Source organism: Salmo trutta, chromosome 40, assembly GCF_901001165.1.
Source record: "Salmo trutta chromosome 40, fSalTru1.1, whole genome shotgun sequence".
NCBI lineage: Eukaryota > Metazoa > Chordata > Actinopteri > Salmoniformes > Salmonidae > Salmo > Salmo trutta.
Window position 1 is genome coordinate 2,257,447 of NC_042996.1, and position 21,837 is coordinate 2,279,283.

At 42.4% G+C, this 21,837-nt stretch overlaps 1 protein-coding gene, 1 long non-coding RNA gene and 1 pseudogene across 3 annotated transcripts in view; 1 reads left to right on the forward strand and 2 right to left on the reverse strand.

Annotated features, from left to right (window-relative positions):
- LOC115180113 (GLIPR1-like protein 1) lies at nt 1-6,500 on the reverse strand (annotated as a pseudogene).
- LOC115180355 (cytidine monophosphate-N-acetylneuraminic acid hydroxylase-like) overlaps nt 6,178-21,837 on the reverse strand; it is a 22,410-nt gene continuing 6,750 nt past the window's right edge. Inside the window, exons 5-15 of one of the 2 annotated variants that reach the window (XM_029742402.1) lie at nt 21,213-21,403; nt 19,919-19,999; nt 19,725-19,791; nt 19,540-19,621; nt 18,494-18,631; nt 18,072-18,207; nt 17,786-17,926; nt 16,385-16,559; nt 15,271-15,387; nt 7,152-7,267; nt 6,178-6,692 (exon numbers count right to left, since the gene is read on the reverse strand). In XM_029742402.1, the coding sequence (XP_029598262.1) occupies nt 6,551-6,692; nt 7,152-7,267; nt 15,271-15,387; nt 16,385-16,559; nt 17,786-17,926; nt 18,072-18,207; nt 18,494-18,631; nt 19,540-19,621; nt 19,725-19,791; nt 19,919-19,999; nt 21,213-21,403 (1,386 nt within the window). In that variant the 3' untranslated portion in view covers nt 6,178-6,550. Of the gene's footprint in view, nt 6,693-6,944; nt 7,268-15,270; nt 15,388-16,384; nt 16,560-17,785; nt 17,927-18,071; nt 18,208-18,493; nt 18,632-19,539; nt 19,622-19,724; nt 19,792-19,918; nt 20,000-21,212; nt 21,404-21,837 lie in introns of both variants that reach the window. The other variant, XR_003873060.1, reaches the window with a different exon arrangement.
- Nucleotides 21,306-21,837, forward strand: part of LOC115180356 (uncharacterized) — a 1,556-nt gene continuing 1,024 nt past the window's right edge. The window contains exon 1 of the long non-coding RNA XR_003873061.1: nt 21,306-21,394. This is a non-coding gene — a long non-coding RNA (uncharacterized LOC115180356). The remainder of the gene's footprint in view (nt 21,395-21,837) is intronic.

A 21,837-nucleotide genomic window follows, 5' to 3' on the forward strand; every position in this document is an offset into this window, starting at 1 on the left:
TACATTTTAGTAGTAGTTCACTTTATTGTACCACAATGGGAGTTTGGTTTGAGGCTCTGCAGGAATTTTAAAAAGACAGGACCACATTGAGAAAGGCATGACAACAATGAGAACGTCAGTGCAGGTCAATCAATCTAAACCTCTCAGTTACTCGTAAAAAAAATATGCTTGGGTACAATCTGTGTACTCCAAATGCGGCGACAAAGGCGAGGAGAAGGTCCAGGGGTCGGATGGCCAATATGGCCATGCAGCAGGGGCCACATGTGGCCAGGGTGGGGTCCCAGTCGGGGGTCCATCTGTAACCTGTACACAGATGAGTAAAGTAAAGGCTGCTGTAGGTCACAAAGAACACATTCTGCCATTGTGGCTTAGGAAGATCATTTAAATGAAGGTTTGCTTATTCAAAACATACTTTTCTGTTCATCTCGTTTTGGATTGTCTGTAAAGAGGAAAGACAATATGGCAGCTTTGTTATGTCACAAATGGAAAATGGTATTGGGTGGTGTTGAATGTGTAGCATGCACAAGGGAAAGAGTATTGGTGGTGTTGTGAAGGAATATGTTGAACATTCAGACCATCGCAGGGTTGTCCTGCATCTTGGTATTTTATTGGGTGTGGGAAATGGTAGCTGACAGACTCACGGCAGAGCTTGGCCTGGCATTGATTGTTTGCACCCTCACGAGCTGCATTCTTCCAACCCGTTCTGGTATGGTAACATCCCAACCACGTTTCCCCTGGAGAAAGCAATGCACATCCTTTTAATTTATCCAAAATGTTTCCATATTTCTAAAATCAGAGCATCTTAGACTTTGTACTTTCTCTTGGGCAAAAAAAAAAATGTGTGCAAAGTTGCATAATTCCAATAACCTTTCAAAAATCCCCAGGTGTTCCAGAAATTATTCATTTTGCATCATATGATGCACAACGCAGAATCTTATGGTGCAAAATGCATCATATCGGCCGCATTTCTGTATTTTGGAAGTCATATACAGTTGAAGTCAGAAGTTTACATACACTTAGGTTGGAGTCATTATAACTCGTTTTTCAACCACTCCACAAATTTCTTGTTAACAAACTATAGTTTTGGCAAGTCGGTTAGGACATCCGCTTTGTGCATGACACAAGTAATTTTTCCAACAATTGTTTACAGACAGATTATTTCACTTATAATTCACTATCACAATTCCAGTGGGTCAGAAGTTTACATACACTAAGTTGACTGTGCCTTTAAACAGCTTGGAAAATTCCAGAAAATGATGTCATGGCTTTAGAAGCTTTTGATAGGCTAATTGACACTTTGAGCCAATTGGAGGTGTACCTGTGGATGTATTTCAAGGCCTACCTTCAAACTCAGTGCCTTTTTGCTTGAAATCATGGGAAAATCAAAATAAATCAGCCAAGACCTCAAAAACATTTTTGGTGACCTCCACAAGTCTGGTTCATCCTTTGGAGCAATTTCCAAACGCCTGAAGGTACCATGTTCATCTGTACAAACAATAGTACGCAAGTATAAACACCATGGGACCGCACAGCCGTCATACCGCTCAGGAAGGGGACGTGTTCTGTCTCCTAGAAATGAACGTAGAACGTACTTTGGTGCGAAAAGTGCAAATCAATCCCAGAACAACAGCAAAGGACCTTGTGAAGATGCTGGAGTGAACAGGTACAAAAGTATCTATATCCGCATTAAAACGAGTCCTATATCGGCATAACCTGAAAGGCCGCTCAGCAAGGAAGAAGCCACTGCTCCAAAACCGCCATAAAAATGTCAGACTATGGTTTGCAACTGCACATGGGGACAAAGATTGTACTTTTTGGAGAAATGTCCTCTGGTCTGATGAAACAAAAATAGAACTGTTTGGCCATAATGATCATCGTTATGTTTGGAGGAAAAAGGGGGAGGCTTGCAAGCCGAAGAACACCATCCCAACCGTGAAGCACGGAGGTGGCAGCAGCACGTTTTGGGGGGTGCTTTGCTGCAGGAGGGACTGCTGCACTTCACAAAATAGATGGCATCATGAGGTAAGGAAATTACGTGGATATATTGAAGCAACATCTCAAGACATCAGACAGGAAGTTAAAGCTTGGTCACAAATGGGTCTTCCAAATGGACAATGACCCCAAGCATACTTCCAAAGTTGTGGCAAAATGGCTTAAGGACAACAATGTCAAGGTATTGGAGTGGCCATCACAAAGCCCTGACCTCATTCCCAGAGAAAATTTGTGGGCAGAACTGAAAAAGTGTGTGCGAGCAAGGAGGCCTACAAACCTGACTTAGTTACACCACCTCTGACATTTCAAATTCTTGAAATAAAGTGGTGATCCTAACTGACCTAAGACAGGGAATTTTTACTAGGATTAAATGTCAGGAATTGTGAAAAAACAAGTTTAAATGTATTTGGCTGAGGTGTATGTAAACTTCCGACTGTATCTTGAAATTGCTGACATGTAACACTTTTTGGGTCTATATATACAATGGACTAATGAAACAAATACCAAAGTAGTTTTTAGGTGGAATTTTTCCTTTAAGTGTACATGAATTGTTAGATATTACTGCACTGTTGGAGCTAGGAACACAAGCATTTCGCTACACTTGCAAATAACATCTTCTAAATATGTATATGTGACCAATACAATTTGAATACACAGATATACCAAATGAAATCAGTCTGCCTTATGCTTCGTAAATGTAATATGTGTATTCAGTCTGACTTACGCTTCGGCATAGTTACAAACAAATATGGCTCCCTCTTTATCAGAAAACGAAGTCCTGTCGACACGATTCGGGCTTATTTGGACGGCGCACCCAACCTTGTAGCTTGTCGCCCATACAACCTGGGAATGCAAGCAAACATACAGTTGGCAAAGATGATGAAATATTGAGTTTCCCCTTTATACCAATGTTTTTTACAATAGGTCAAATAGTGGGTGCTTATTTGTGTGTAACCTGTGTGGTGTGAAATAGGTGTTTTTTTGCATATCCCACGCTCCCTGAGACAGCTTCGGAGAGTGCGGTCAAGGCCAGGGATCAGCCATTATTGACGGCGCCCCTGGTGCAATTAGGGTTAAGTGCCATGCTCAAGGACAGATCAATAGATTTTTAACCTAGTTGGCTCGGGGATTTGAACTAGCAACCGTTTGGTTACTGGCCCAACGCTATAACTGCATTTTGTCGTTTTGATGGTTTTTAGCAGTGATGCTACAGTAGAGGACACGTACCTGTGTGTAGTGGCCACACATTTTTCATTGTCTACACGCATTGCTTTGGCATGAGTAATAGTTCACTTCCCTGACCCATAAATCCATGGCGCGCATGACGGAGAACGTGGAGGGCGGGTATCCCGCCCAGATGTTCTCTCCCACGGAGGAGAAGACAAGGTGGACCCGTCTGACCTCTTTCAGGTAGATGTTGTGCTGGAAATCAGTGTCTTGCCCAGGCCCTTGCAGTGATGGCCAAGCCCTCATCCCACGTCTTGAGAAAAAAAATACAACCAAGTTAGTGGGTGTCTAAAAAATATGTGATGTGAGACTGATTACACACCTCTATGGATCTGAGTGGCCTGTCCTCCTTTCATTCTAACATTGTTTTACAGGGCTCTACAGTGCGACCATTTTACTTGCCTATGCGTCTACATATTTTGTCTGCGACATGGAATGTTTATTTAGGAGCACCGGAGCGCCTCGAAAAATGTAGGATTCTAGCTTTATCACCTTACCTCAAATTTTTCATTGTGCTCCTATATTTCTTTGTGTGCGCCTACATTTTTCAACTTAGGCGCACACATGCTCCTTGTAAAAAAGGACAGCGTAGAGCCCTGTCTTATTCCACTATAGCCTACTCCAAGGCAATGTTTATAAGCATTGTTGTTGCTTTAGGAAGCGCTGAAGCACTATTCAATGTATTCACGTATTGCATATATTGCGAATTGCATATTCGTAATTGTCACTTTTCCATCTGCTAAAACAATCCAATTCTGAATGATTTACATGGAACCAGTATTAGCTATATTATGGTATTGCTGAGTTTTGACTTGAGAATTCACAGTGTTGCATGCTCTCATTGCCTCACTGCTTACCATGTAGAGCATATTTCTGGCTGGTGGATTCACAGAGGATCGGTTGTCGTTGTGTATCCTCACACAGTCGTCGATGAACTTCTTGTTGGTGATGCCAGGAAAGGGGTTGTACTCTGAGGACTCGATATTAGGGACAGATGAGCCCAGGAAAATCACAGCCCGCAGCAATCCCTGCAGCAGTAGCTGCCCCAGGTACAGATGATTGAACCAGGACAGGACACAAACATCTCACATCACATCTCCTTTCTCAGTAAAGCAGCTTGTGTCAAACTGGAACTGAGACGTCTGCATATTTTACTGCTGGATGGTGATGAGGAAGGAAGTTATTGTGAAATGTTGTGTACTAGTGAGTCTATACCATGTAGTAGTGTAATAAACTGGCAAAAGATGGAGGTAACCTACTGGGCAGAAACTGGTTGAATCAATGATGTTTCCACGTCATTTCAACCCCAAAAAATCCATGTGATGTTGAATCAACGTGGAAAACTGATAGGATTTGCAAAAAGTCAACATAAGCACATTTCATATTTTTTTCCCACCCAACTTTTAACCTAAATCCTGACATCTGTGGCCAGTGGGAAAGCCTTGGTGATGGTGGCATCCAACTCATCAAGGAGATTAGGGTAATTTCATATCATTCTTGAAAAGGGAGAGAGACAGAGAGGAAGATACAGGGCAAGACTTATCTAGAGCGATAACTAGAGAGTGTTACGGTCTTTCTAGGATCCTGTAAGGCTAGGAAGAACTGTGGTATTGTGCTTAGCTTAACTTCCCTTATTCATGTGTGTGAACGAGAGAATTCAGCAGTTCTGTTTGAATTTACTGGAGCGTGTGTGTGTGTGCGTGTGTAACCGATGTGAAATGGCTAGTTAGTTAGCGTTGGTGAACGCTAATAGCGTTTCAATCGGGTGACGTCACTCGCTCTGAGACCTGAAGTAGTTGTTCCCCTTGCTCTGCAAGAGCCGTGGCTTTTGTGGCGCGATGTGTAACGATGCTTCGTGAGTGACTGTTGTTGATGTGTGCAGAGGGTCCCTGGTTCAAGGCGAGGAGAGGGACGGAAGCTATACTGTTACACGTGTGTGTGCATGACTTCAGCAAGGCTGTGGTTTTCTGAACTTCTCCTATTGAGTCAGTTCTGTGAACTTCTCATCACTCTTCAGGCAAACAGTAACTCTGGGTAGCTTTGTCACAGTATCTTACATTTCTATCACTCAATGCAACAGATAAAGTATTTTTGTTTTTTAAATAATTTCTGGAGGACTGAGTTACTTTTGAGAAGCTATATATTCCATGTATCGGGCCTTACTCATAACTTAGAATAACTAGATTTCTCCCAGGGGAACTTGGTTGTCAGGTACATTGAAATCACACATAACAGTTCATAACATTTAAAGTTGACAAATTCTTGTTGAGCCACAGTGTACAGCAGCCTAATACAATATACTTCATAACGGTACATTCATAAATGACTAAGCTGACTTCTCTGACCAGCGTCCCATTCACAGCCCTACTAGCCAAAATCTAAAACTAGCTTTACCTTAACCAAACCCTTCACCCTAACATTAACTTAGCCCTAACATTAACCAAACCCCTAACATTAACCCCTAACATTAACTTAACCCTAACAATATCTTAACCCTTAAAAAAAAAAGTTTGGGTTCTGAAAAAACAAAAACTAAATTATGTTCAATTAATAGCCGTTGGACGAATAACAAATGCATTGTCAGCACAATGATACAAGGTTTATTCATATCCACATTCTACATGTTAGTCATTTTGCAGACGCCATATCAGTTCTGTTATACTCTCAGACATTATTGTAACAGTTTTGGAAACTTTAGAGTGTTTTCTATCCAATACTACCATACATATGCATATCCTAGCTTCTGGGCCTGAGTAACAGGCAGTTTACTTTGGGCACCTCAGTCATCCAAACTGCCGAATACTGCCCCCTAGCCCTAAGAAGTTAACCAAACCCTTAACCCTAACCTATTTTATTTTTTTATGAAAAAACAAACAAAATTGTGTTCAATTAATAGATATTGGACAAATAACAAATGCATTGTCAGCACACCTCCAAAATCACATAATACACATGATAATTAATCAATGATACAAAGTTTATTCACATTTACATTCTACATGTTAGTAATTTAGCAGATGCTCTTATCCAGAGCGACATAGTAGTGAGTGCATATATTTTCCTATTTTTTGGTACTAGTCCCCTACATACAGACCTGCCAAGCAACAATAGACGCTATGCTAATAGATTTCACCATTACATGAATTTCTTTTGAAAATGAGCCGTAAATTAACCAATTCGGAAATGAAATATCGTCAGCCTCGTCCCTTTTTCCTAATTTCAGTAGCACAGGAAGGTTGGTGGTGCCTACAGTGACAGGGAGAGCAGCCCTTCTTATTCATTATTGGATACACAAAGCTTGGTTCTGATGAGACAGTATAGCTTGCTTTTTCTAAGACAATGTACAAGCAGAGCCACTTTTTGTTTGGATTCCCTGGGGTTCAGCAGACCTCTGGTATGATGGCACCTGCTGTAGGAACAAGTCCCAGTCCGGCCCAGCGACTGGCAACTCTGTCTGGAAGTGGTTCCAGAACCTGGACAAATAACCAAGACAGGTACAATATTAGGCTCCCGACCCACCAGTTGAGAATCGTTGCTCTAGTGTACAGAAACGCAATACAATAGACTTCATAACGGTACGAGAGCTTACTGATAGTGGTAGATGCCTGGGTCTGGTAAGTTAGGAAAGGAGGGAAAGTGAGGAAACGAGGGCATACCGGTGGTGGTAGACGTCTGGTAAGGGAGGAAGGAAGCAAAGGAGGGAAGGTGAGGAGAGGAGGGCTTACCGGTTGTGGTAGACGTCTGGTAAGGGAGGAAGGAAGCAAAGGAGGGAAGGTGAGGAGACGAGGGCTTACCGGTGGTGGTAGACGTCTGGTAAGGGAGGAAGGAAGCAAAGGAGGGAAGGTGAGGAGACGAGGGCTTACCGGTGGTGGTAGACGTCTGGTAAGGGAGGAAGGAAGCAAAGGAGGGAAGGTGAGGAGACGAGGGCTTACCGGTGGTGGTAGACATCTGGCTCTCTGCTCAGACGGTTCTGGAAGCCGATATACAGATCGTCCCAAAGAAGTCCGTTCTTCACCACGTGCCTCATGACTCCGATCCTGTTCTTGATCTTTACAGAAGAGAAAGTAGTACACTGTCTATCTCTCAGTCCAATCAAGTTACATGAAATGGAAAAACAAACGAATGATTCACTTGCATATTAATGGCAGTTCCTTTAAAAGCATGTTGGCATTTAAGCAGGGCTACAGCATTTTGGACACCGGGGCACCTACCACCAGCCAAACAGCTAACTTCTTGCATTTCAACACATTTTGCCATGGGGCAGAGAGAAAAATGTGCTGTTTTACAGTTCATTTAATGCTATTCTACACATTTGGCTCTTATGACAGAACATTTTGCCATGTTAAATCGAATTTCCTGCTATTCTACACATTTTGCTGTTTTATAGCTCATCTCATGCTATTCTACACATTTTGCCCTGTATGCCCGTTCGGTAATCCAGCCTTACACTTAAGGCAGTAGTGAGAACTGAGCCAGTAACAACTTTCTTCAACTGAAAACAGCTTGGCATCAGATTTGCATCTGCCAACCACAACACATTCAAAACCCCTGAAGTTATGCATAGTAGCCTGCCATCTCCGTGTGTCTGTGCCTCGTACAGCATTCACCTCTTATGAGAATGACATGAGTCCAGGGAAATGTTATTCTTATGACAGATTTGTAACATGGTATGTTTCTGTCCCATAATGTTTGACCCCTAGAAGCAGTTGCATTTTGTATTGATCCTTCTCATAAGTGGATTGCAGTGTACAGTGCCTTTAGAAAGTATTCACACCCCTTGACTTTTTCCACATTTTGTTGTGTTACAGGCTGAATTACAAATGGATTACATTTCATTTTTGTGTCACTGATCTACACACAATACCCCATAATGTCAAAGTGGAATTTTGTTTTTAGAAATGTTTGCAAATGAATTAAAAATAAATTAACAAGTATTCAACCCCTTTGTTATTGCAAGCCTAAATAAGTTCAGGAGTAAAAATGTGCTTAACAAGTCACATAATAAGTTGTATTGACTCACTGTGTGCAATAGTGTTTAACATGATTATTTTAAATGACGACCCCATCTCTGTACCCCACACATATAATTAGCTGTAAGTTCCCTCAGTCGAGCAGTGAATTTCAAGCACAGAGTCAACCACAAAGACCAGCGGACTAGCACCTATTGGTAGAGGGGGGGGAGTAAACATTGAATATCCCTTTGAGCATAATGAAGTTATTAATTACACTTTGGATGCTGTATCAATACACACAGTCATTACAAAGATAGAAGCGCCCTTCAGTTGCCAGAGAGGAAGGAAACCACTCAGAGATTTCCCCATGAGGCCAATGGTGACTTTAAAACAGTTAGAGTTTAATGGCTGTATGGGAAAAACTGAGTATGGATAAAAAACATTGTAGTTACTCCACAATGCTAACCTAAATGACAGAGGGAAAAGGAAGCCTGTAGAATAAAAAAAAATTCAACAAGGTACTAAAGTAATACTGCAAGAAATGTGGCAAAGAAATTAACTTTTTGTCCAGATCACAAAGTGTAATATTTGGAGAAAACGCAACACAGAATACCACTCTTCATATTTTCAAGCATGGTGGTGGCTGCATCACATTATGGGTATGCTTGCCGTCGTCAAGGACTAGGGAGGATAAAAAGAAACGGAATATAGCTAAGCACTGGCTAAATCGCCTTCCCTGTAGCTCAGTTGGTAGAGCATGGTGTTTGCAATGCATGGTGTTTGCAACGCCAGGGTTGTGGTTTTGATTCCCACGGGGGGCCAGTACGAAAAATAAATAAATAATAATAATGTTTGAAGAGAGCGTCTGCTAAATGAATAAAAATGTAAAAATGTAAATCCTAGAAGAAAACCTGGTTCAGTCTTCTTTCCAACAGACACTTGGAGAGAAATTCTCCTTTCAGCAGGACAACCTAAAACAAGAGGCCAAATATACACTGGAGTTGCTTACCAAGATGACATTGAATGTTCCTGATTGGCCTGGTTAAAGTTAACTTAAATCAGCTTGAAAATCTATGGCATGGCTGTCTAGCAATGATCAACAACCAATTTGACAGAGCTTGACGAATTAAAAATAATGGGCAAATATTGTACAATCCAGGTGTGCAAAGCTCTTAGAGACTTACCCATGTACAGTGCCGTGAAGAAGTATTTGCCCCTTTCTGATTTTCTCTATTTTTGCTTCTGAATGTTATCAGATCTTCAACCAAACCTAATATTAGATAAAGGGCACCTAAGTTTAGAAATAACAAAAAAAATTATATTTATTTTATTTATTTAATTAACAAAGTTATGCAACACCTAATTCCCCTGAGGGAAAAAGTAATTGCCCCCTGACACTCAATAACTGGTTGTGCCACCTTTAGCGGCATTGACTGCAACCAAATCTTTCCTGTAGTTGTTGATCAGTCTCTCACATCGCTGTGCTGTGGAGGAATTTTGGCCCACTCTTGCATGCAGAACTGCTTTAACTCAGCAACATTTGTGTGTTTTCAAGCATGAACTGCTCGTTTCAAGTCCTGCTGCAACATTTCAATTGGGATTAGGTCTGGACTTTGACTAGGCCATTCCAAAACTTCAAATTTGTTGCTTTTTAGCCATTTACATGTAGACTTGATCGTGTGTTTTGTGTCATTGTCTTGCTGCATGAAACAGCTGCGCTTCAGCTCACAGATGGATGTCCTGACATTCTACTGTAGAATTCTCTGATACAGAGCAGAATTCATGGTTCCTTCTATTAAGGCAAGTCGTCCAGGTCCTGAGCCAGCAAAGCATCCCCAAACCAATACTGAAAGCACTGTACTTATCAAGCACTGCATTTAATCCAGCAACAATTATCTTCACCTGAAAACAGCTTTGCATCAGATTTGCATCTGCCAACCACACATTCAAAGCCCTGAAGTTATGCATAGTAGCCTGTCATCTCTGTGTCTGTGCCTTGTACAGACTTCACCTCATGAGAATGACATGAGTCCAGGGAAAAGTCAGGAGCGACTTACAGTAGCAATTAGGGTTACAGGGCATTCGGAAAGTATTCAGACCCCTTGACTTTTTCCACATTTTGTTACGTTACAGCCTTATTCTAATATTGACAAAAATAAACTAAAACAATACCCCATAATGACAAAGCAATAACAGCTTTTTAGACATTTTTGTAAATATATTAAATAAAAAATACAAATTATGTCACATTTACATATGTCTTCAGACCCTTTACTTTGTTGAAGCACCTTTGGCAGTGATTACAGCCTTGAATATTTTTTTATTAAATTTTTTTATTTCACCTTTATTTAACCAGGTAGGCTAGTTGAGAACAAGTTCTCATTTGCAACTGCGACCTGGCCAAGAAAAAATAAAGCAGTTAGACACATACAACACAGAGTTACACATGGAATGAACAAAACATAGTCAATAATACAGTAGAAAAAAAGAAAACAAAAAGTCTATATACAGTGAGTGCAAATTAGGTAAAATAAGGGAATTAAGGCAATAAATAGGCCATGGTGGCAAAGTAATTACAGTATGGCAATTAAACACTGGAATGGTAGATGTGCAAAATATGGATGTGCAAGTAGAGATACTGGGGTGCAAAAGGAGCAGAATAAATAAATAAATACAGTATGGGGATGAGGTAGATAGATGGGCTGTATACAGATGGGCTATGTACAGGTGCAGTGATCTGTGAGCTGCTCTGACAGCTGGTGCTTAAAGCTAGTGAGGGAGATGGGAATCTCCAGCTTCAGAGATTTTTGCAGTTCGTTCCAGTCATTGGCAGCAGAGAACTGGAAGGAAAGGCGACCAAAGGAGGAATTGGCTTCAGGGGTGACCAGTGAGATATACCTGCTGGAGCGCGTGCTACGAGTGGGTGGTGCTATGGTGACCAGCAAGCTGAGATAAGGCTGGGCTTTACCTAGCAGAGAATTGTAGATAACCTGTAGCCAGTGGGTTTGGCGATGAGTATGAAGTGAGGGCCAGCCAACGAGAGCGTATAGGTCGTAGTGGTGGGTAGTGTATGGGGCTTTGGTGACAAAACGGATGGCACTGTGATAGACTGCATCCAGTTTGTTGAGTAGAGTGTTGAAGGCTATTTTATAGATGACATCGCCGAAGTCACGGATCGGTAGGATGGTCAGTTTTACGAGTGTGTGTTTGGCAGCATGAGTGAAGGATGCTTTGTTGCGAAATAGGAAGCCGATTCTAGATTTAATTTTGGATTAGAGATGCTTAATATGAGTCTGGAAGGAGAGTTTACAGTCTAGCCAGACACCCAGGTATTTGTAGTTATCCACGTATTCTAAGTCAGAGCCGTCCAGAGTAGTGATGCTGGATGGGCGGGCAGGTGCGGGCAATGATCGGTTGAATAGCATGCATTTAGTTTTATTTGCGTTTAAGAGCAGTTAGAGGCCACGGAAGGAGAGTTGTATGGCATTGAAGCTCGTCTGGAGGTTAGTTAACACAGTGTCCAAAGAAGGGCCAGAAGAATACAGAATAGTGTCGTCTGCGTAGAGGTGGATCAGAGAATCACCAGCAGCAAGAGCGACATCATTAATGTATACAGAGAAAAGAGTTGGTCCAAGAATTAAACCCTGTGGCACCCCCATAGAGACTGCCAGAGGTCCGGACAACAGGCCCTCCGATTTGACACACTGAACTCTATCAGAGAAGTAGTTGGTGAACCAGGCGAGGCAATCATTTGAGAAACCAAGACTGTTGAGTCTGCCGATAAGAATGTGGTGATTGACAGAGTCGAAAGCCTTGGCCAGGTTGATGAATACAGCTGCACAGTAATGTCTCTTATCGATGGCGGTTATGACGTCGTTAAGGACCTTGAGCGTGGCTGAGGTGCACCCATAACCGGCTCTGAAACCAGATTGCATAGCGGAGAAGGTACGGTGTGATTCAAAATGGTCGGTAATCTGTTTGTTAACTTGGCTTTCAAAGACCTTAGAGATGCAGGGTAGGATAGATATAGGTCTGTAACAGTTTGGGTCTAGAGTGTCTCCCCCTTTGACGAGGGGGATGACCGCGGCAGCTTTCCAATCTTTGGGAATCTCAGACGATACGAAAGAGAGGTTGAACAGGCTAGTAATAGGGGTTCCAACAATTTCGGCAAATAATTTTAGAAAGAGAGGGTCCAGATTGTCTAGCCCGGCTGATTTGTAGGGGTCCAGATTTTGCAGCTCTTTCAGAACATCAGCTATCTGGATATGGGTGAAGGAGAAATGGTGGGGGCTTGGGCGGGTCGCTGTGGAGGGTGCCGGGCAGTTGACCGGGGTAGGGGTAGCCAGGTGGAAAGCATGGCCAGCCGTAGAGAAATGCTTATTGAAATTGTCAATTATAGTGGATTTATCGGTTGTAACAGTGTTTCCTAGCCTCAGAGCAGTGGGCAGCTGGGAGGAGGTGCTCTTATTCTCCATGGACTTTACAGTGTCCCAGAACCTTTTTGAGTTTGTACTGCAGGATGCAAATTTCTGTTTAAAAAAGCTAGCCTTAGCTTTCCTGACTGCCTGTGTATATTGGTTCCTAACTTCCTTGAAAAGTTGCATATCGCGGTGGCAATTCGATGCTAATGCAGAACGCCACAGGATGTTTTTGTGCTGGTCATGCGCAGACAGATCTGGAGTGAACCAAGGGCTATATCTATTCCTGGTTCTACATTTTTTGAATGGGGCATGCTTATTTAAGATGGTGAGGAAGGCACTTTTAAAGAACAACCAGGCATCCTCTACTGTCGGGATGAGGTCAATGTCATTCCAGGATACCCCGGCCAGGTCGTTTAGAAAGGCCTGCTCGCAGAAGTATATTAGGGAGCGTTTGACAGTGATGAGGGGTGGTCGTTTGATCGCAGACCCATTACAGATGCAGGCAATGAGGCAGTGATCGCTGAGATCTTGGTTGAAAACAGCAGAGGTGTATTTGGAGGGCGAGTTAGTTAGGATGATATCTATGAGGGTGCCCGTGTTTACGGATTTGGGGTTATATCTGGTAGGTTCATTGATAAGTTATGTGAGGTTGAGGGCATCAAGCTTAGATTGTAGGATGGCCGGGGTGTTAATTAAGCATGTCCCAGTTTAGGTCACCTAGCAGCACGAGCTCAGAATATAGATGGGGGGCAATCAAATCACATATGGTGTCGAGGGCACAGCTGGGGGCAGAGGGTCGTCTATAGCAAGCGGCAACGGTGAGAGACTTGTTTCTGGAAAGGTTCATTTTTAGAAGTAGGAGATCGAATTATTTGGGTACGGACCTGGATAGTAAGACAGAACTCTGCAGGTTATCTTTGCAGTAGATTGCAACACCGCCCCCTTTGGCAGTTCTATCTTGTCGGAAAATGTTAAATTTAGGAATGGAAATTTCAAGGTTTTTGGTGGTCTTCCTAAGCCAGGATTCAGACACGGCTAGGACAACCGGATTATGAGTGTGCTAGGGCAGTGAATAAAACAAACTTAGGGAGGAGGCTTCTAATGTTAACATGCATGAAACCAAGGCTTTTATAGTTGCAGAAGTCAACAAATGAGAGAGCCTGGGGGATGGGAGTGGAGCTAGACACTGCAGAGCCTGGATTAACCTCTCCATCACCAGAGGAACAGAGGAGGACTAGGATAAGGGTACGGCTAAAGGCTAACAGAACTGGACGTCTAGCACGTTCAGAACAGAGAGTAAAAGGAGCAGATTTCTGGGCACGGTAGAATATATTCAAGGTATAATGTACAGACAAAGGTATAGTAGGATGTGAATATGGTGGTGGTAAACCTGTGCATATAGTGATAATGGAAGAGATATTGTCTCTAGAAATAGCATTTAAACCAGGTGATGTCACTGCGTGTGTGGGAGGTGGAACTAAATTGTTAGCCGAGGCGTTTTGAGCAGTGCTAGAGGCTCTACAGTGAAATAAAACAATAGTTACAAACCAAAACAGCAATGGACAAGGTATGGTGACGTTAGGGAGAGGCATGCGTAGCCGGGTGATCATAAGAGTCCAGTGCGTGTCTTCAGTATTATATTTCAAGCTTGGCACGCCTGTATTTGGGGAGTTTCTCCCATTCTTCTCTTGTCAGGTTGGATGGGGAGCATCGCTGCACAGCTATTTCAGGTCTCTCCAGAGATGTTCGATCGGGTTCAAGTCCGGGCTCTGGCTGGGTCATTTAAGGACATTTAGAGACTTGTCCCAAAGCCAGGTTTCCTCCAGATGTGACGCTTGGCATTCAAGCCAAAGAGTTCAATGTTGGTTTCATCAGACCAGAGAATCTTGTTTGTCATGGTCTGAGAGTCCTTTAGGTACCTCAGCTCTAGGAAGAGTCTTGGTGGTTCCAAATGTCTTCCATTTAAGAATGATGGAGGCCACTGTGTTCTAGGGGACCTTCAATGCTGCAGAAATATTTTGGTACCCTTCTCCAGATCTGTGCCTCGACATAATCCTGTCTCGGAGCTCTACGGACAATTCCTTTGACCTTATGGCTTGGTTTTGCTTTGACATGCACTGTCAACTGTGGGACCTTATATAGACAGGTCTGTGCCTTTCCAAATCATGTCCAATCAATTGAATTTACCAAAGGTGGACTCCAATCAAGATGTAGAAACATCTCAAGGATGATCAATGGGAACAGGATGCACCTGAGCTCAATTTTGAGTCTCATAGCAAAGGGTCTGAATACTTGTGTAAAAAAGGCATTTTATAAATTCTTTACTTTTGCAAAAAAAAAATCTAAAAACCTCTTTTTGCTTTTTTTAAATTTAATCTATTTTAGAATAAGGCTGTAACAAGGAAAAAGAAAAGGGGTCTGAATACTTTCTGAATGCACTATAAGTGCCTTGCTCAAGGGAACATCAAATGATTATTCACATAGTAAGCTCAGGGATTTGAACCAGCAACCTTTCGGTAACTGGCCCAGTGCTCTGAACTGTTAGGCTACCTGCCACCCTTATGACAGATTTGTAACATGCTATGTACCTGCTCCACAATGTTTGTTTTGATCCTTCTCAAGTGGAGTGCAGTGTACTTAATAATATATAGGTGAGCAGGTGTTGTAGCCATGCTCACCTCCTCATAAGGGTGCTCTCTAGTGGGCCTCTGAGTAGGGAAGGAGAGATCCATGAAGTCCACCAGATAGTTGTAGCCATTGTCTATCGGAATGAAGTCCTCATCTGTCTCAATGACCTTAAAAACATATTGCAAACGACAGATAGGCTATGTTTAGTTGGAATTCAAACAATTTGCGTTATTCACTGACCTGCAGTTATGATAAATATCAGATAACTAGAATATGAATAACCAGAATAAATATACAGAATCACCAGAGTCTATAGAATTCCCAGAGTCTATAGAATTCCCAGAGTCTATAGAATTCCCAGAGTAAAATAAAAAAGTAGCATAAGCATGAGAAGAATTGGAAAAGATGTCTTCTAATTTTAACCCTCGAACCCACCAGATTTGGGTTAAAAATGTATTTTTGAAATTGATTGAACTTGCCTGGCACAATGGAACCAAGGGTCATAGTCCCTAAAGTGTCAACCCTGCCCATCTGGCAATCCAAGCAGCCAAAATCAGCTGCTCCAAGGGCAGTTTCCTGGATATAGATTAAGCCTAGTCCTGGACCCCCCCAAAAAACAAAATCGACAGAGATTCTCCATTGAGCGTTTAATTTGTTTAAATTCAGGAATAGGCTTAGTCTGTGTCCGTGGGAGCGTCCGTACATGTTTTAAACATTCCAGAGATCTACAGAGAGAGGAAGTGAATGGAAGGGGTCGCGTTCAGTCGGTACAAAACCGAGATACATTTTAAAATAGATATCGTCTATTGATAGATTGTCCAATAACTAATTTTCCTTGCATGTTTCTACTGCCTACTGAATGCGAGTCAGGAGTTACCAGGAGTGTATTCTTAAATTGCAGACTGTTGCAAAAAGTTTGGTCTAGACCGGTTAGTCCAAACGGAAAACATTTTGCAATGAAACGAGAGTTTCTATTGGACAAATTCAGGCTTCCACTTGGTTCCAAGAGTAAACGGTAATCGGATTCTGTTGAAAAACGTTTTGCAACAGACCAACTGTTTTGCAACAGTCAACGACTAATGAATCCACCCCAAGAGTCAGCTTGTAGATGGGCAGTTGAGCACTAAAAGCTGTGAGGACTTTTATATGAACTACAATATTTACCCGGACAACTAGATCGTAGTTTTTAAACCCTGCCCAGTTGTAATAAAATTGGATCCAGCTTTTATGTTTAAATATCTCAGCGGTGATGGCCCTGTTCAGTTCATCCACGTACAAATCAAAGTCCCAACTGTCCTTATAGATGTTTGTCCCGGACGGAGGGTCGGTGATGGCTTTCCTGTGGTTATAGTCAAGTCATACATGATTAAAAGTGCATTTTACCTGGGTAACAACATTAAAAATGAATGAAATAATGTAGGAAAAAACAGAATGTAGAAAGAGAACATAATGTAGACAATGTAGGAAAGTGGGCTAATAAAGGTAGACAACGTAGTGTTGTGAGGTAGTAATGGCAGACAATGTAGGGAAGTGATGCAATAATGGTAGACAATGTAGGGTTGTGAGGTAATAATGGCAGACAATGTAGGGAAGTGATGCAATAATGGTAGACAATGTAGGGTTGTGAGGTAATAATGGCAGACAATGTAGGGAAGTGATGCAATAATGGTAGACAATTTAGGGAAGTGGGGTAATAATGGTAGAAAATGTAGGGAAGTGGGGTAATAATGGTAGAACATGTAGGGAAGTGAGGTAATAATGGTAGAAAATGTAGGGAAGTGGGGTAATAATGGTAGAAAATGTAGGGAAGTGGGGTAATAATGGTAGAACATGTAGGGAAGTGAGGTAATAATGGTAGAAAATGTAGGGAAGTGAGGTAATAATGGTAGAAAATGTAGGGAAGTGGGGTAATAATGGTAGAACATGTAGGGAAGTGAGGTAATAATGGTAGAAAATGTAGGGAAGTGGGGTAATAATGGTAGAAAATGTAGGGAAGTGGGGTAATAATGGTAGAACATGTAGGGAAGTGAGGTAATAATGGTAGAAAATGTAGGGAAGTGGGGTAATAATGGTAGAAAATGTAGGGAAGTGGGGTAATAATGGTAGAACATGTAGGGAAGTGAGGTAATAATGGTAGAAAATGTAGGGAAGTGAGGTAATAATGGTAGAAAATGTAGGGAAGTGGGGTAATAATGGTAGAAAATGTAGGGAAGTGAGGTAATAATGGTATTGACAACAGAGGGAAACATCAACCACCAAAATGATGCAATAATGGTAGACAATGTAGGGAAGTGAGGTAATAATGGTAGACAATGTAGGGAAGTGATGCAATAATGGTAGACAATGTAGGGAAGTGGGGTAATAATGGTAGAAAATGTAGGGAAGTGGGGTAATAATGGTAGAAAATGTAGGGAAGTGAGGTAATAATGATATTGACAACAGAGGGAAACATCAACCACCAAAATGTGATTTGTGATTATTGATGATTGTTGGCATTTCTATGGAGTATGGACTGATATGACAGACATGGACACACACGATTTGCTGATTGATGAGCAAACCTACCGGCTGGGGCTCATCAGAGCCAGGGCCAGATCGAGCACAGCACCTGGCTTGGGTGTCCATGTTGTTATGCCTGGAGCGCTCTTCTTGATCAGGGCATTGAGCTCCTCCGCTTTGTTTTTCGTGTTAGTTTCCTTAATGTACCTGTCAGGTAATGTATGTCAGTTGTCAATGTCAAGTTGGGATGCATATTATACTGAGTGACTGAAATTGAAACAATAAGAGGGGTCAAAACCTAACCTGAACCTAGAACGGAATTTGTACACAAAGAGTAAAAGTTTCGTAATACCTGTCTGAGGGATGTGCTTCGACAAAGTAACCGGCAAACGGGCAGTAGATCTTGGGCTGCAAGGACTTTACCAGCTGGGCCTTGTAGTTCATGAGCTTCTTCCTTTCATTCTTGATGAAATCGGCTTTCCAGCTCTCTGCAGGGAGAAAGCGACACTAGTCAATGAGTAAATCTCAGTTGTTTCCTTGATTCCTCGCTTCCTCTCCCCTTGCCTCCTCCTCAAAATGCATTGGAGGAGAACATCCGAGGGAAGGAACCTCATATCTGTTCCGATGTGCTTTGAGGAGGAGATAAGGAGGGAGGAAATACAATTGAGATTCACTCCATGTGCAGGCAATAGCAAGGGAAACCCAAGGGAGCAATTCATTTCTCTGTTATTTGTCTGGCTGTACACTTGGACGCTGTATACCTGCCCACCTCACCTGTGTATTTTCCTCCACTGAAGGTCATGGGGAAGCCAGACGCCCCCCCAGCAAAGTCGCTCATCATCAGGTCTACATTGTGGGGCAGTCGGCCGTAGTTTGGCCTGGTGCAGTCCACCGTGTTGAGGATCATATGACCTGAGTGGGACAACCAGAATCAGATGCACCCGTCAAATGAGATAAGGTATGCCTACCAAGTGGCACTGGCAGATACTTTTTATTACTGAACTGACAATGACCTGAATCAGACAGGATGTGCATGTTCAATAAAACAATAAGGCTTAATTATCCTGATAGAACCCATCTTTATATGGATGTATAATCTGTAGGTGGATAAAGTGGGATGAAAGTCAGAATGTGTGTCCTGCTTGTGATTGTACACTGACTGTACAAAACGTTAGGAACACATGCTCTTTCCGTGAAATAGATTGACCAGGTGAATCCAGGTGAAGGCTATGATCACTTATTGATGTCACTTGTTAAAGTCACTTCAATCAGTGTAGATAAAGGGAAGGAGACAGGTTAAAGAAGGATTTTTGAACCTTGAGACAATTGGGACATGGATTGTGTGTGTGCCATTCAGAGGGTAAATGGGAAAGAAAATATTTAAGTGCCTTTGAAGGGGGTATGGTAGTAGGTACCAGGCACACCGGTTTGAGTGTGTCAAGAACTGTAGCCGTGCTGGGTTTTTCATGCTCAACAGTTTCCCGTGTGTATCAAGAATGGTTCACCACCCAAAATAAATCCATCCAACTTGACACAACTGTGGGAAGCATTGGAGTCAACATGGGCCAGCATAGCATCCCTGTGGAACGCTTTCGATACCTTGTAGAGTCCATGCCAATAGAGTCCAATTGAGGTTGTTCTGATGGCAAAGGGGGATGCAACTCAATATTAGGAAGGTGTTCCTAATGTTTCGTACACTCGGTGTATATACCACCTAGCAGACCCTTTTATGAAAAGTGACTTCCAGTGACTGCAGGAATTGAACCCAGGACTCTGGTGAAGCTAGCACCATGTGCTCTTACAAAGGACATGAAGACTACCTTTATATTCAACAATGATACAGGTGTCCATTTCAGGGTGCACTTCATCCTTCAGAATCATGAATCTGAGGTGCTCATCAATCTGACGGAGATAACAACAGGAGAAGGGCATTAAAGAAGAGCCTTTTGACAGGGGTTCCTGTATTGTATAAACTGTTCATACAAAGTGAGCTGTTTATGCTTACGTTTTGCCAAATGCCAAAGGGAACTACGTTGATATTTGTCAGCTGCACCTGACTTTTCTCCAGCATCCTGTAACATGATTCAAACGAGGACAGCATAAACCCACAAAGGTGACACCCTCATTTGTTTTATGGTTGTAAAACCATGTTAATGTGTGACATATACATATATATATATGTATATAGATAACCCTTACCAGAACACTGGCCTTGATGTGTCGCCAACATAAATAGGAACATCCGGTCTTGTCGCAGAGAGGGATTTTAAGGTTGGGTAGCTGAAAATAGATTTTCAGGAATTATCTTAAAACTTCCTGTCTTCTGTATGCTCATCCTCATGAGGAAAATTGGAATCGAAATTTCTGCTTACTTCCGTAATTAGGGTCCCACTTTAAACTAAGTACAACTTATAATGGCTTAATATATCTTACATACATGCTTCACATATCATCTATAAACCTATCTCATACTCTATAAATGGTGTATAAACATACATAGTTTATACACCATTTATACACCACCCTTTATATACCATTTGTAGAATATGACACACGCTTATAGATTATCTGTGAAGCATTTGTGTAGTGCTTAAGAAACGTCATGCATGCTATATAACACCTTTATACTTTGTTTAAAGTGGGACCAAAATTATAAATACATTGAAATCAGTGGTGGCTGGTGGATGGAGATTGCGGAGAATGGGCTCATTGTAATGGTTATGTTGGATGTGTTTGATGCGTTTGATACTTTCAATCAATTCCCTTCCAGTTTCACTGAGCCCATCCTCCTATATCAATCCATTTCATTCTACCATCTCTACATACCTGTACCATCTCTACATACCTGTACCATCCTCCATACAGGTACCATCTCTACATACCTGTACCATCCTCCATACGGGTACCATCTCTACATACCTGTACCATCCTCCATACAGGTACCATCTCTACATACCTGTACCATCCTCCATACAGGCACCATCTCTACATACCTGTACCATACTCCATACAGGTACCATCCCTACATACCTGTACCATCCTCCATACAGGTACCATCTCTACATACCTGTACCATCCTCCATACAGGTACCATCTCTACATACCTGTACCATACTCCATACAGGTACCATCTCTACATACCTGTACCATCCTCCATACAGGTACCATCTCTACATACCTGTACCATACTCCATACAGGTACCATCTCTACATACCTGTACCATCTCTACATACCTGTACCATCCTCCATACAGGTACCATCTCTACATACCTGTACCATACTCCATACAGGTACCATCTATACATACGTGTACCATACTCCATACAGGCACCATCTCTAAATACCTGTACCACCTTCCATACAGGCACCATCTCTACATACCTGTACCATACTCCATACAGGCACCATCTCTACATACCTGTACCATACTCCATACAGGCACCATCTCTACATACCTGTACCATCCTCCATACAGGCACCATCTCTACATACCTGAGGTGGTCGGAGTGCATGTGGCTGATGTAGATGAGGTCGGCCATGCACAGCCTCTCCATGGAGTCAGCAGGGGGCTCGTGGAGCAGCCACCAGCCCCTGGCGAAGGCCGGACCCGTCAGCCAGGGGTCGAATATCATCTTCTTCCCCCCTAGCTGGAGCTCCATGCATGCATGGGTGAGGTAGGTCACCTGGAGGAACAGGAAGGTCGAGTTTGGGGTGGAGAATCTTGTCGCCCGACGTGCTATCATTTTAGATTTGCGTGCGGCGCGGTTGATCATCAATCACACCGATTTAAATAGCCCGTCGGCCATATGGGAAAAACTCAGAGGTGTCGGAGTTGGGACTGTCGTTTCTGGAATTTAAATGAACACAGGGGAGATGGTCAAAAGTCATCTGTGACCAACTTTCGCTCAGAGTCCCAGCAATGTGTCCTGCACTGTTGTTGGGCATGGCTGTGATTGGAGGTCTATCCCGATACGTCATCTACAATCTTGGATGGCGGTTGGTGAAAGCTTTCAACCTTTGCCCATCTCCCTTATGTGTCCCAGGCTTAAGTTTGGCACTGCAGCCTTTCAGGTGAGAACACATCCTCAGATCTCACATTATAAAGTTTGGCACTGCA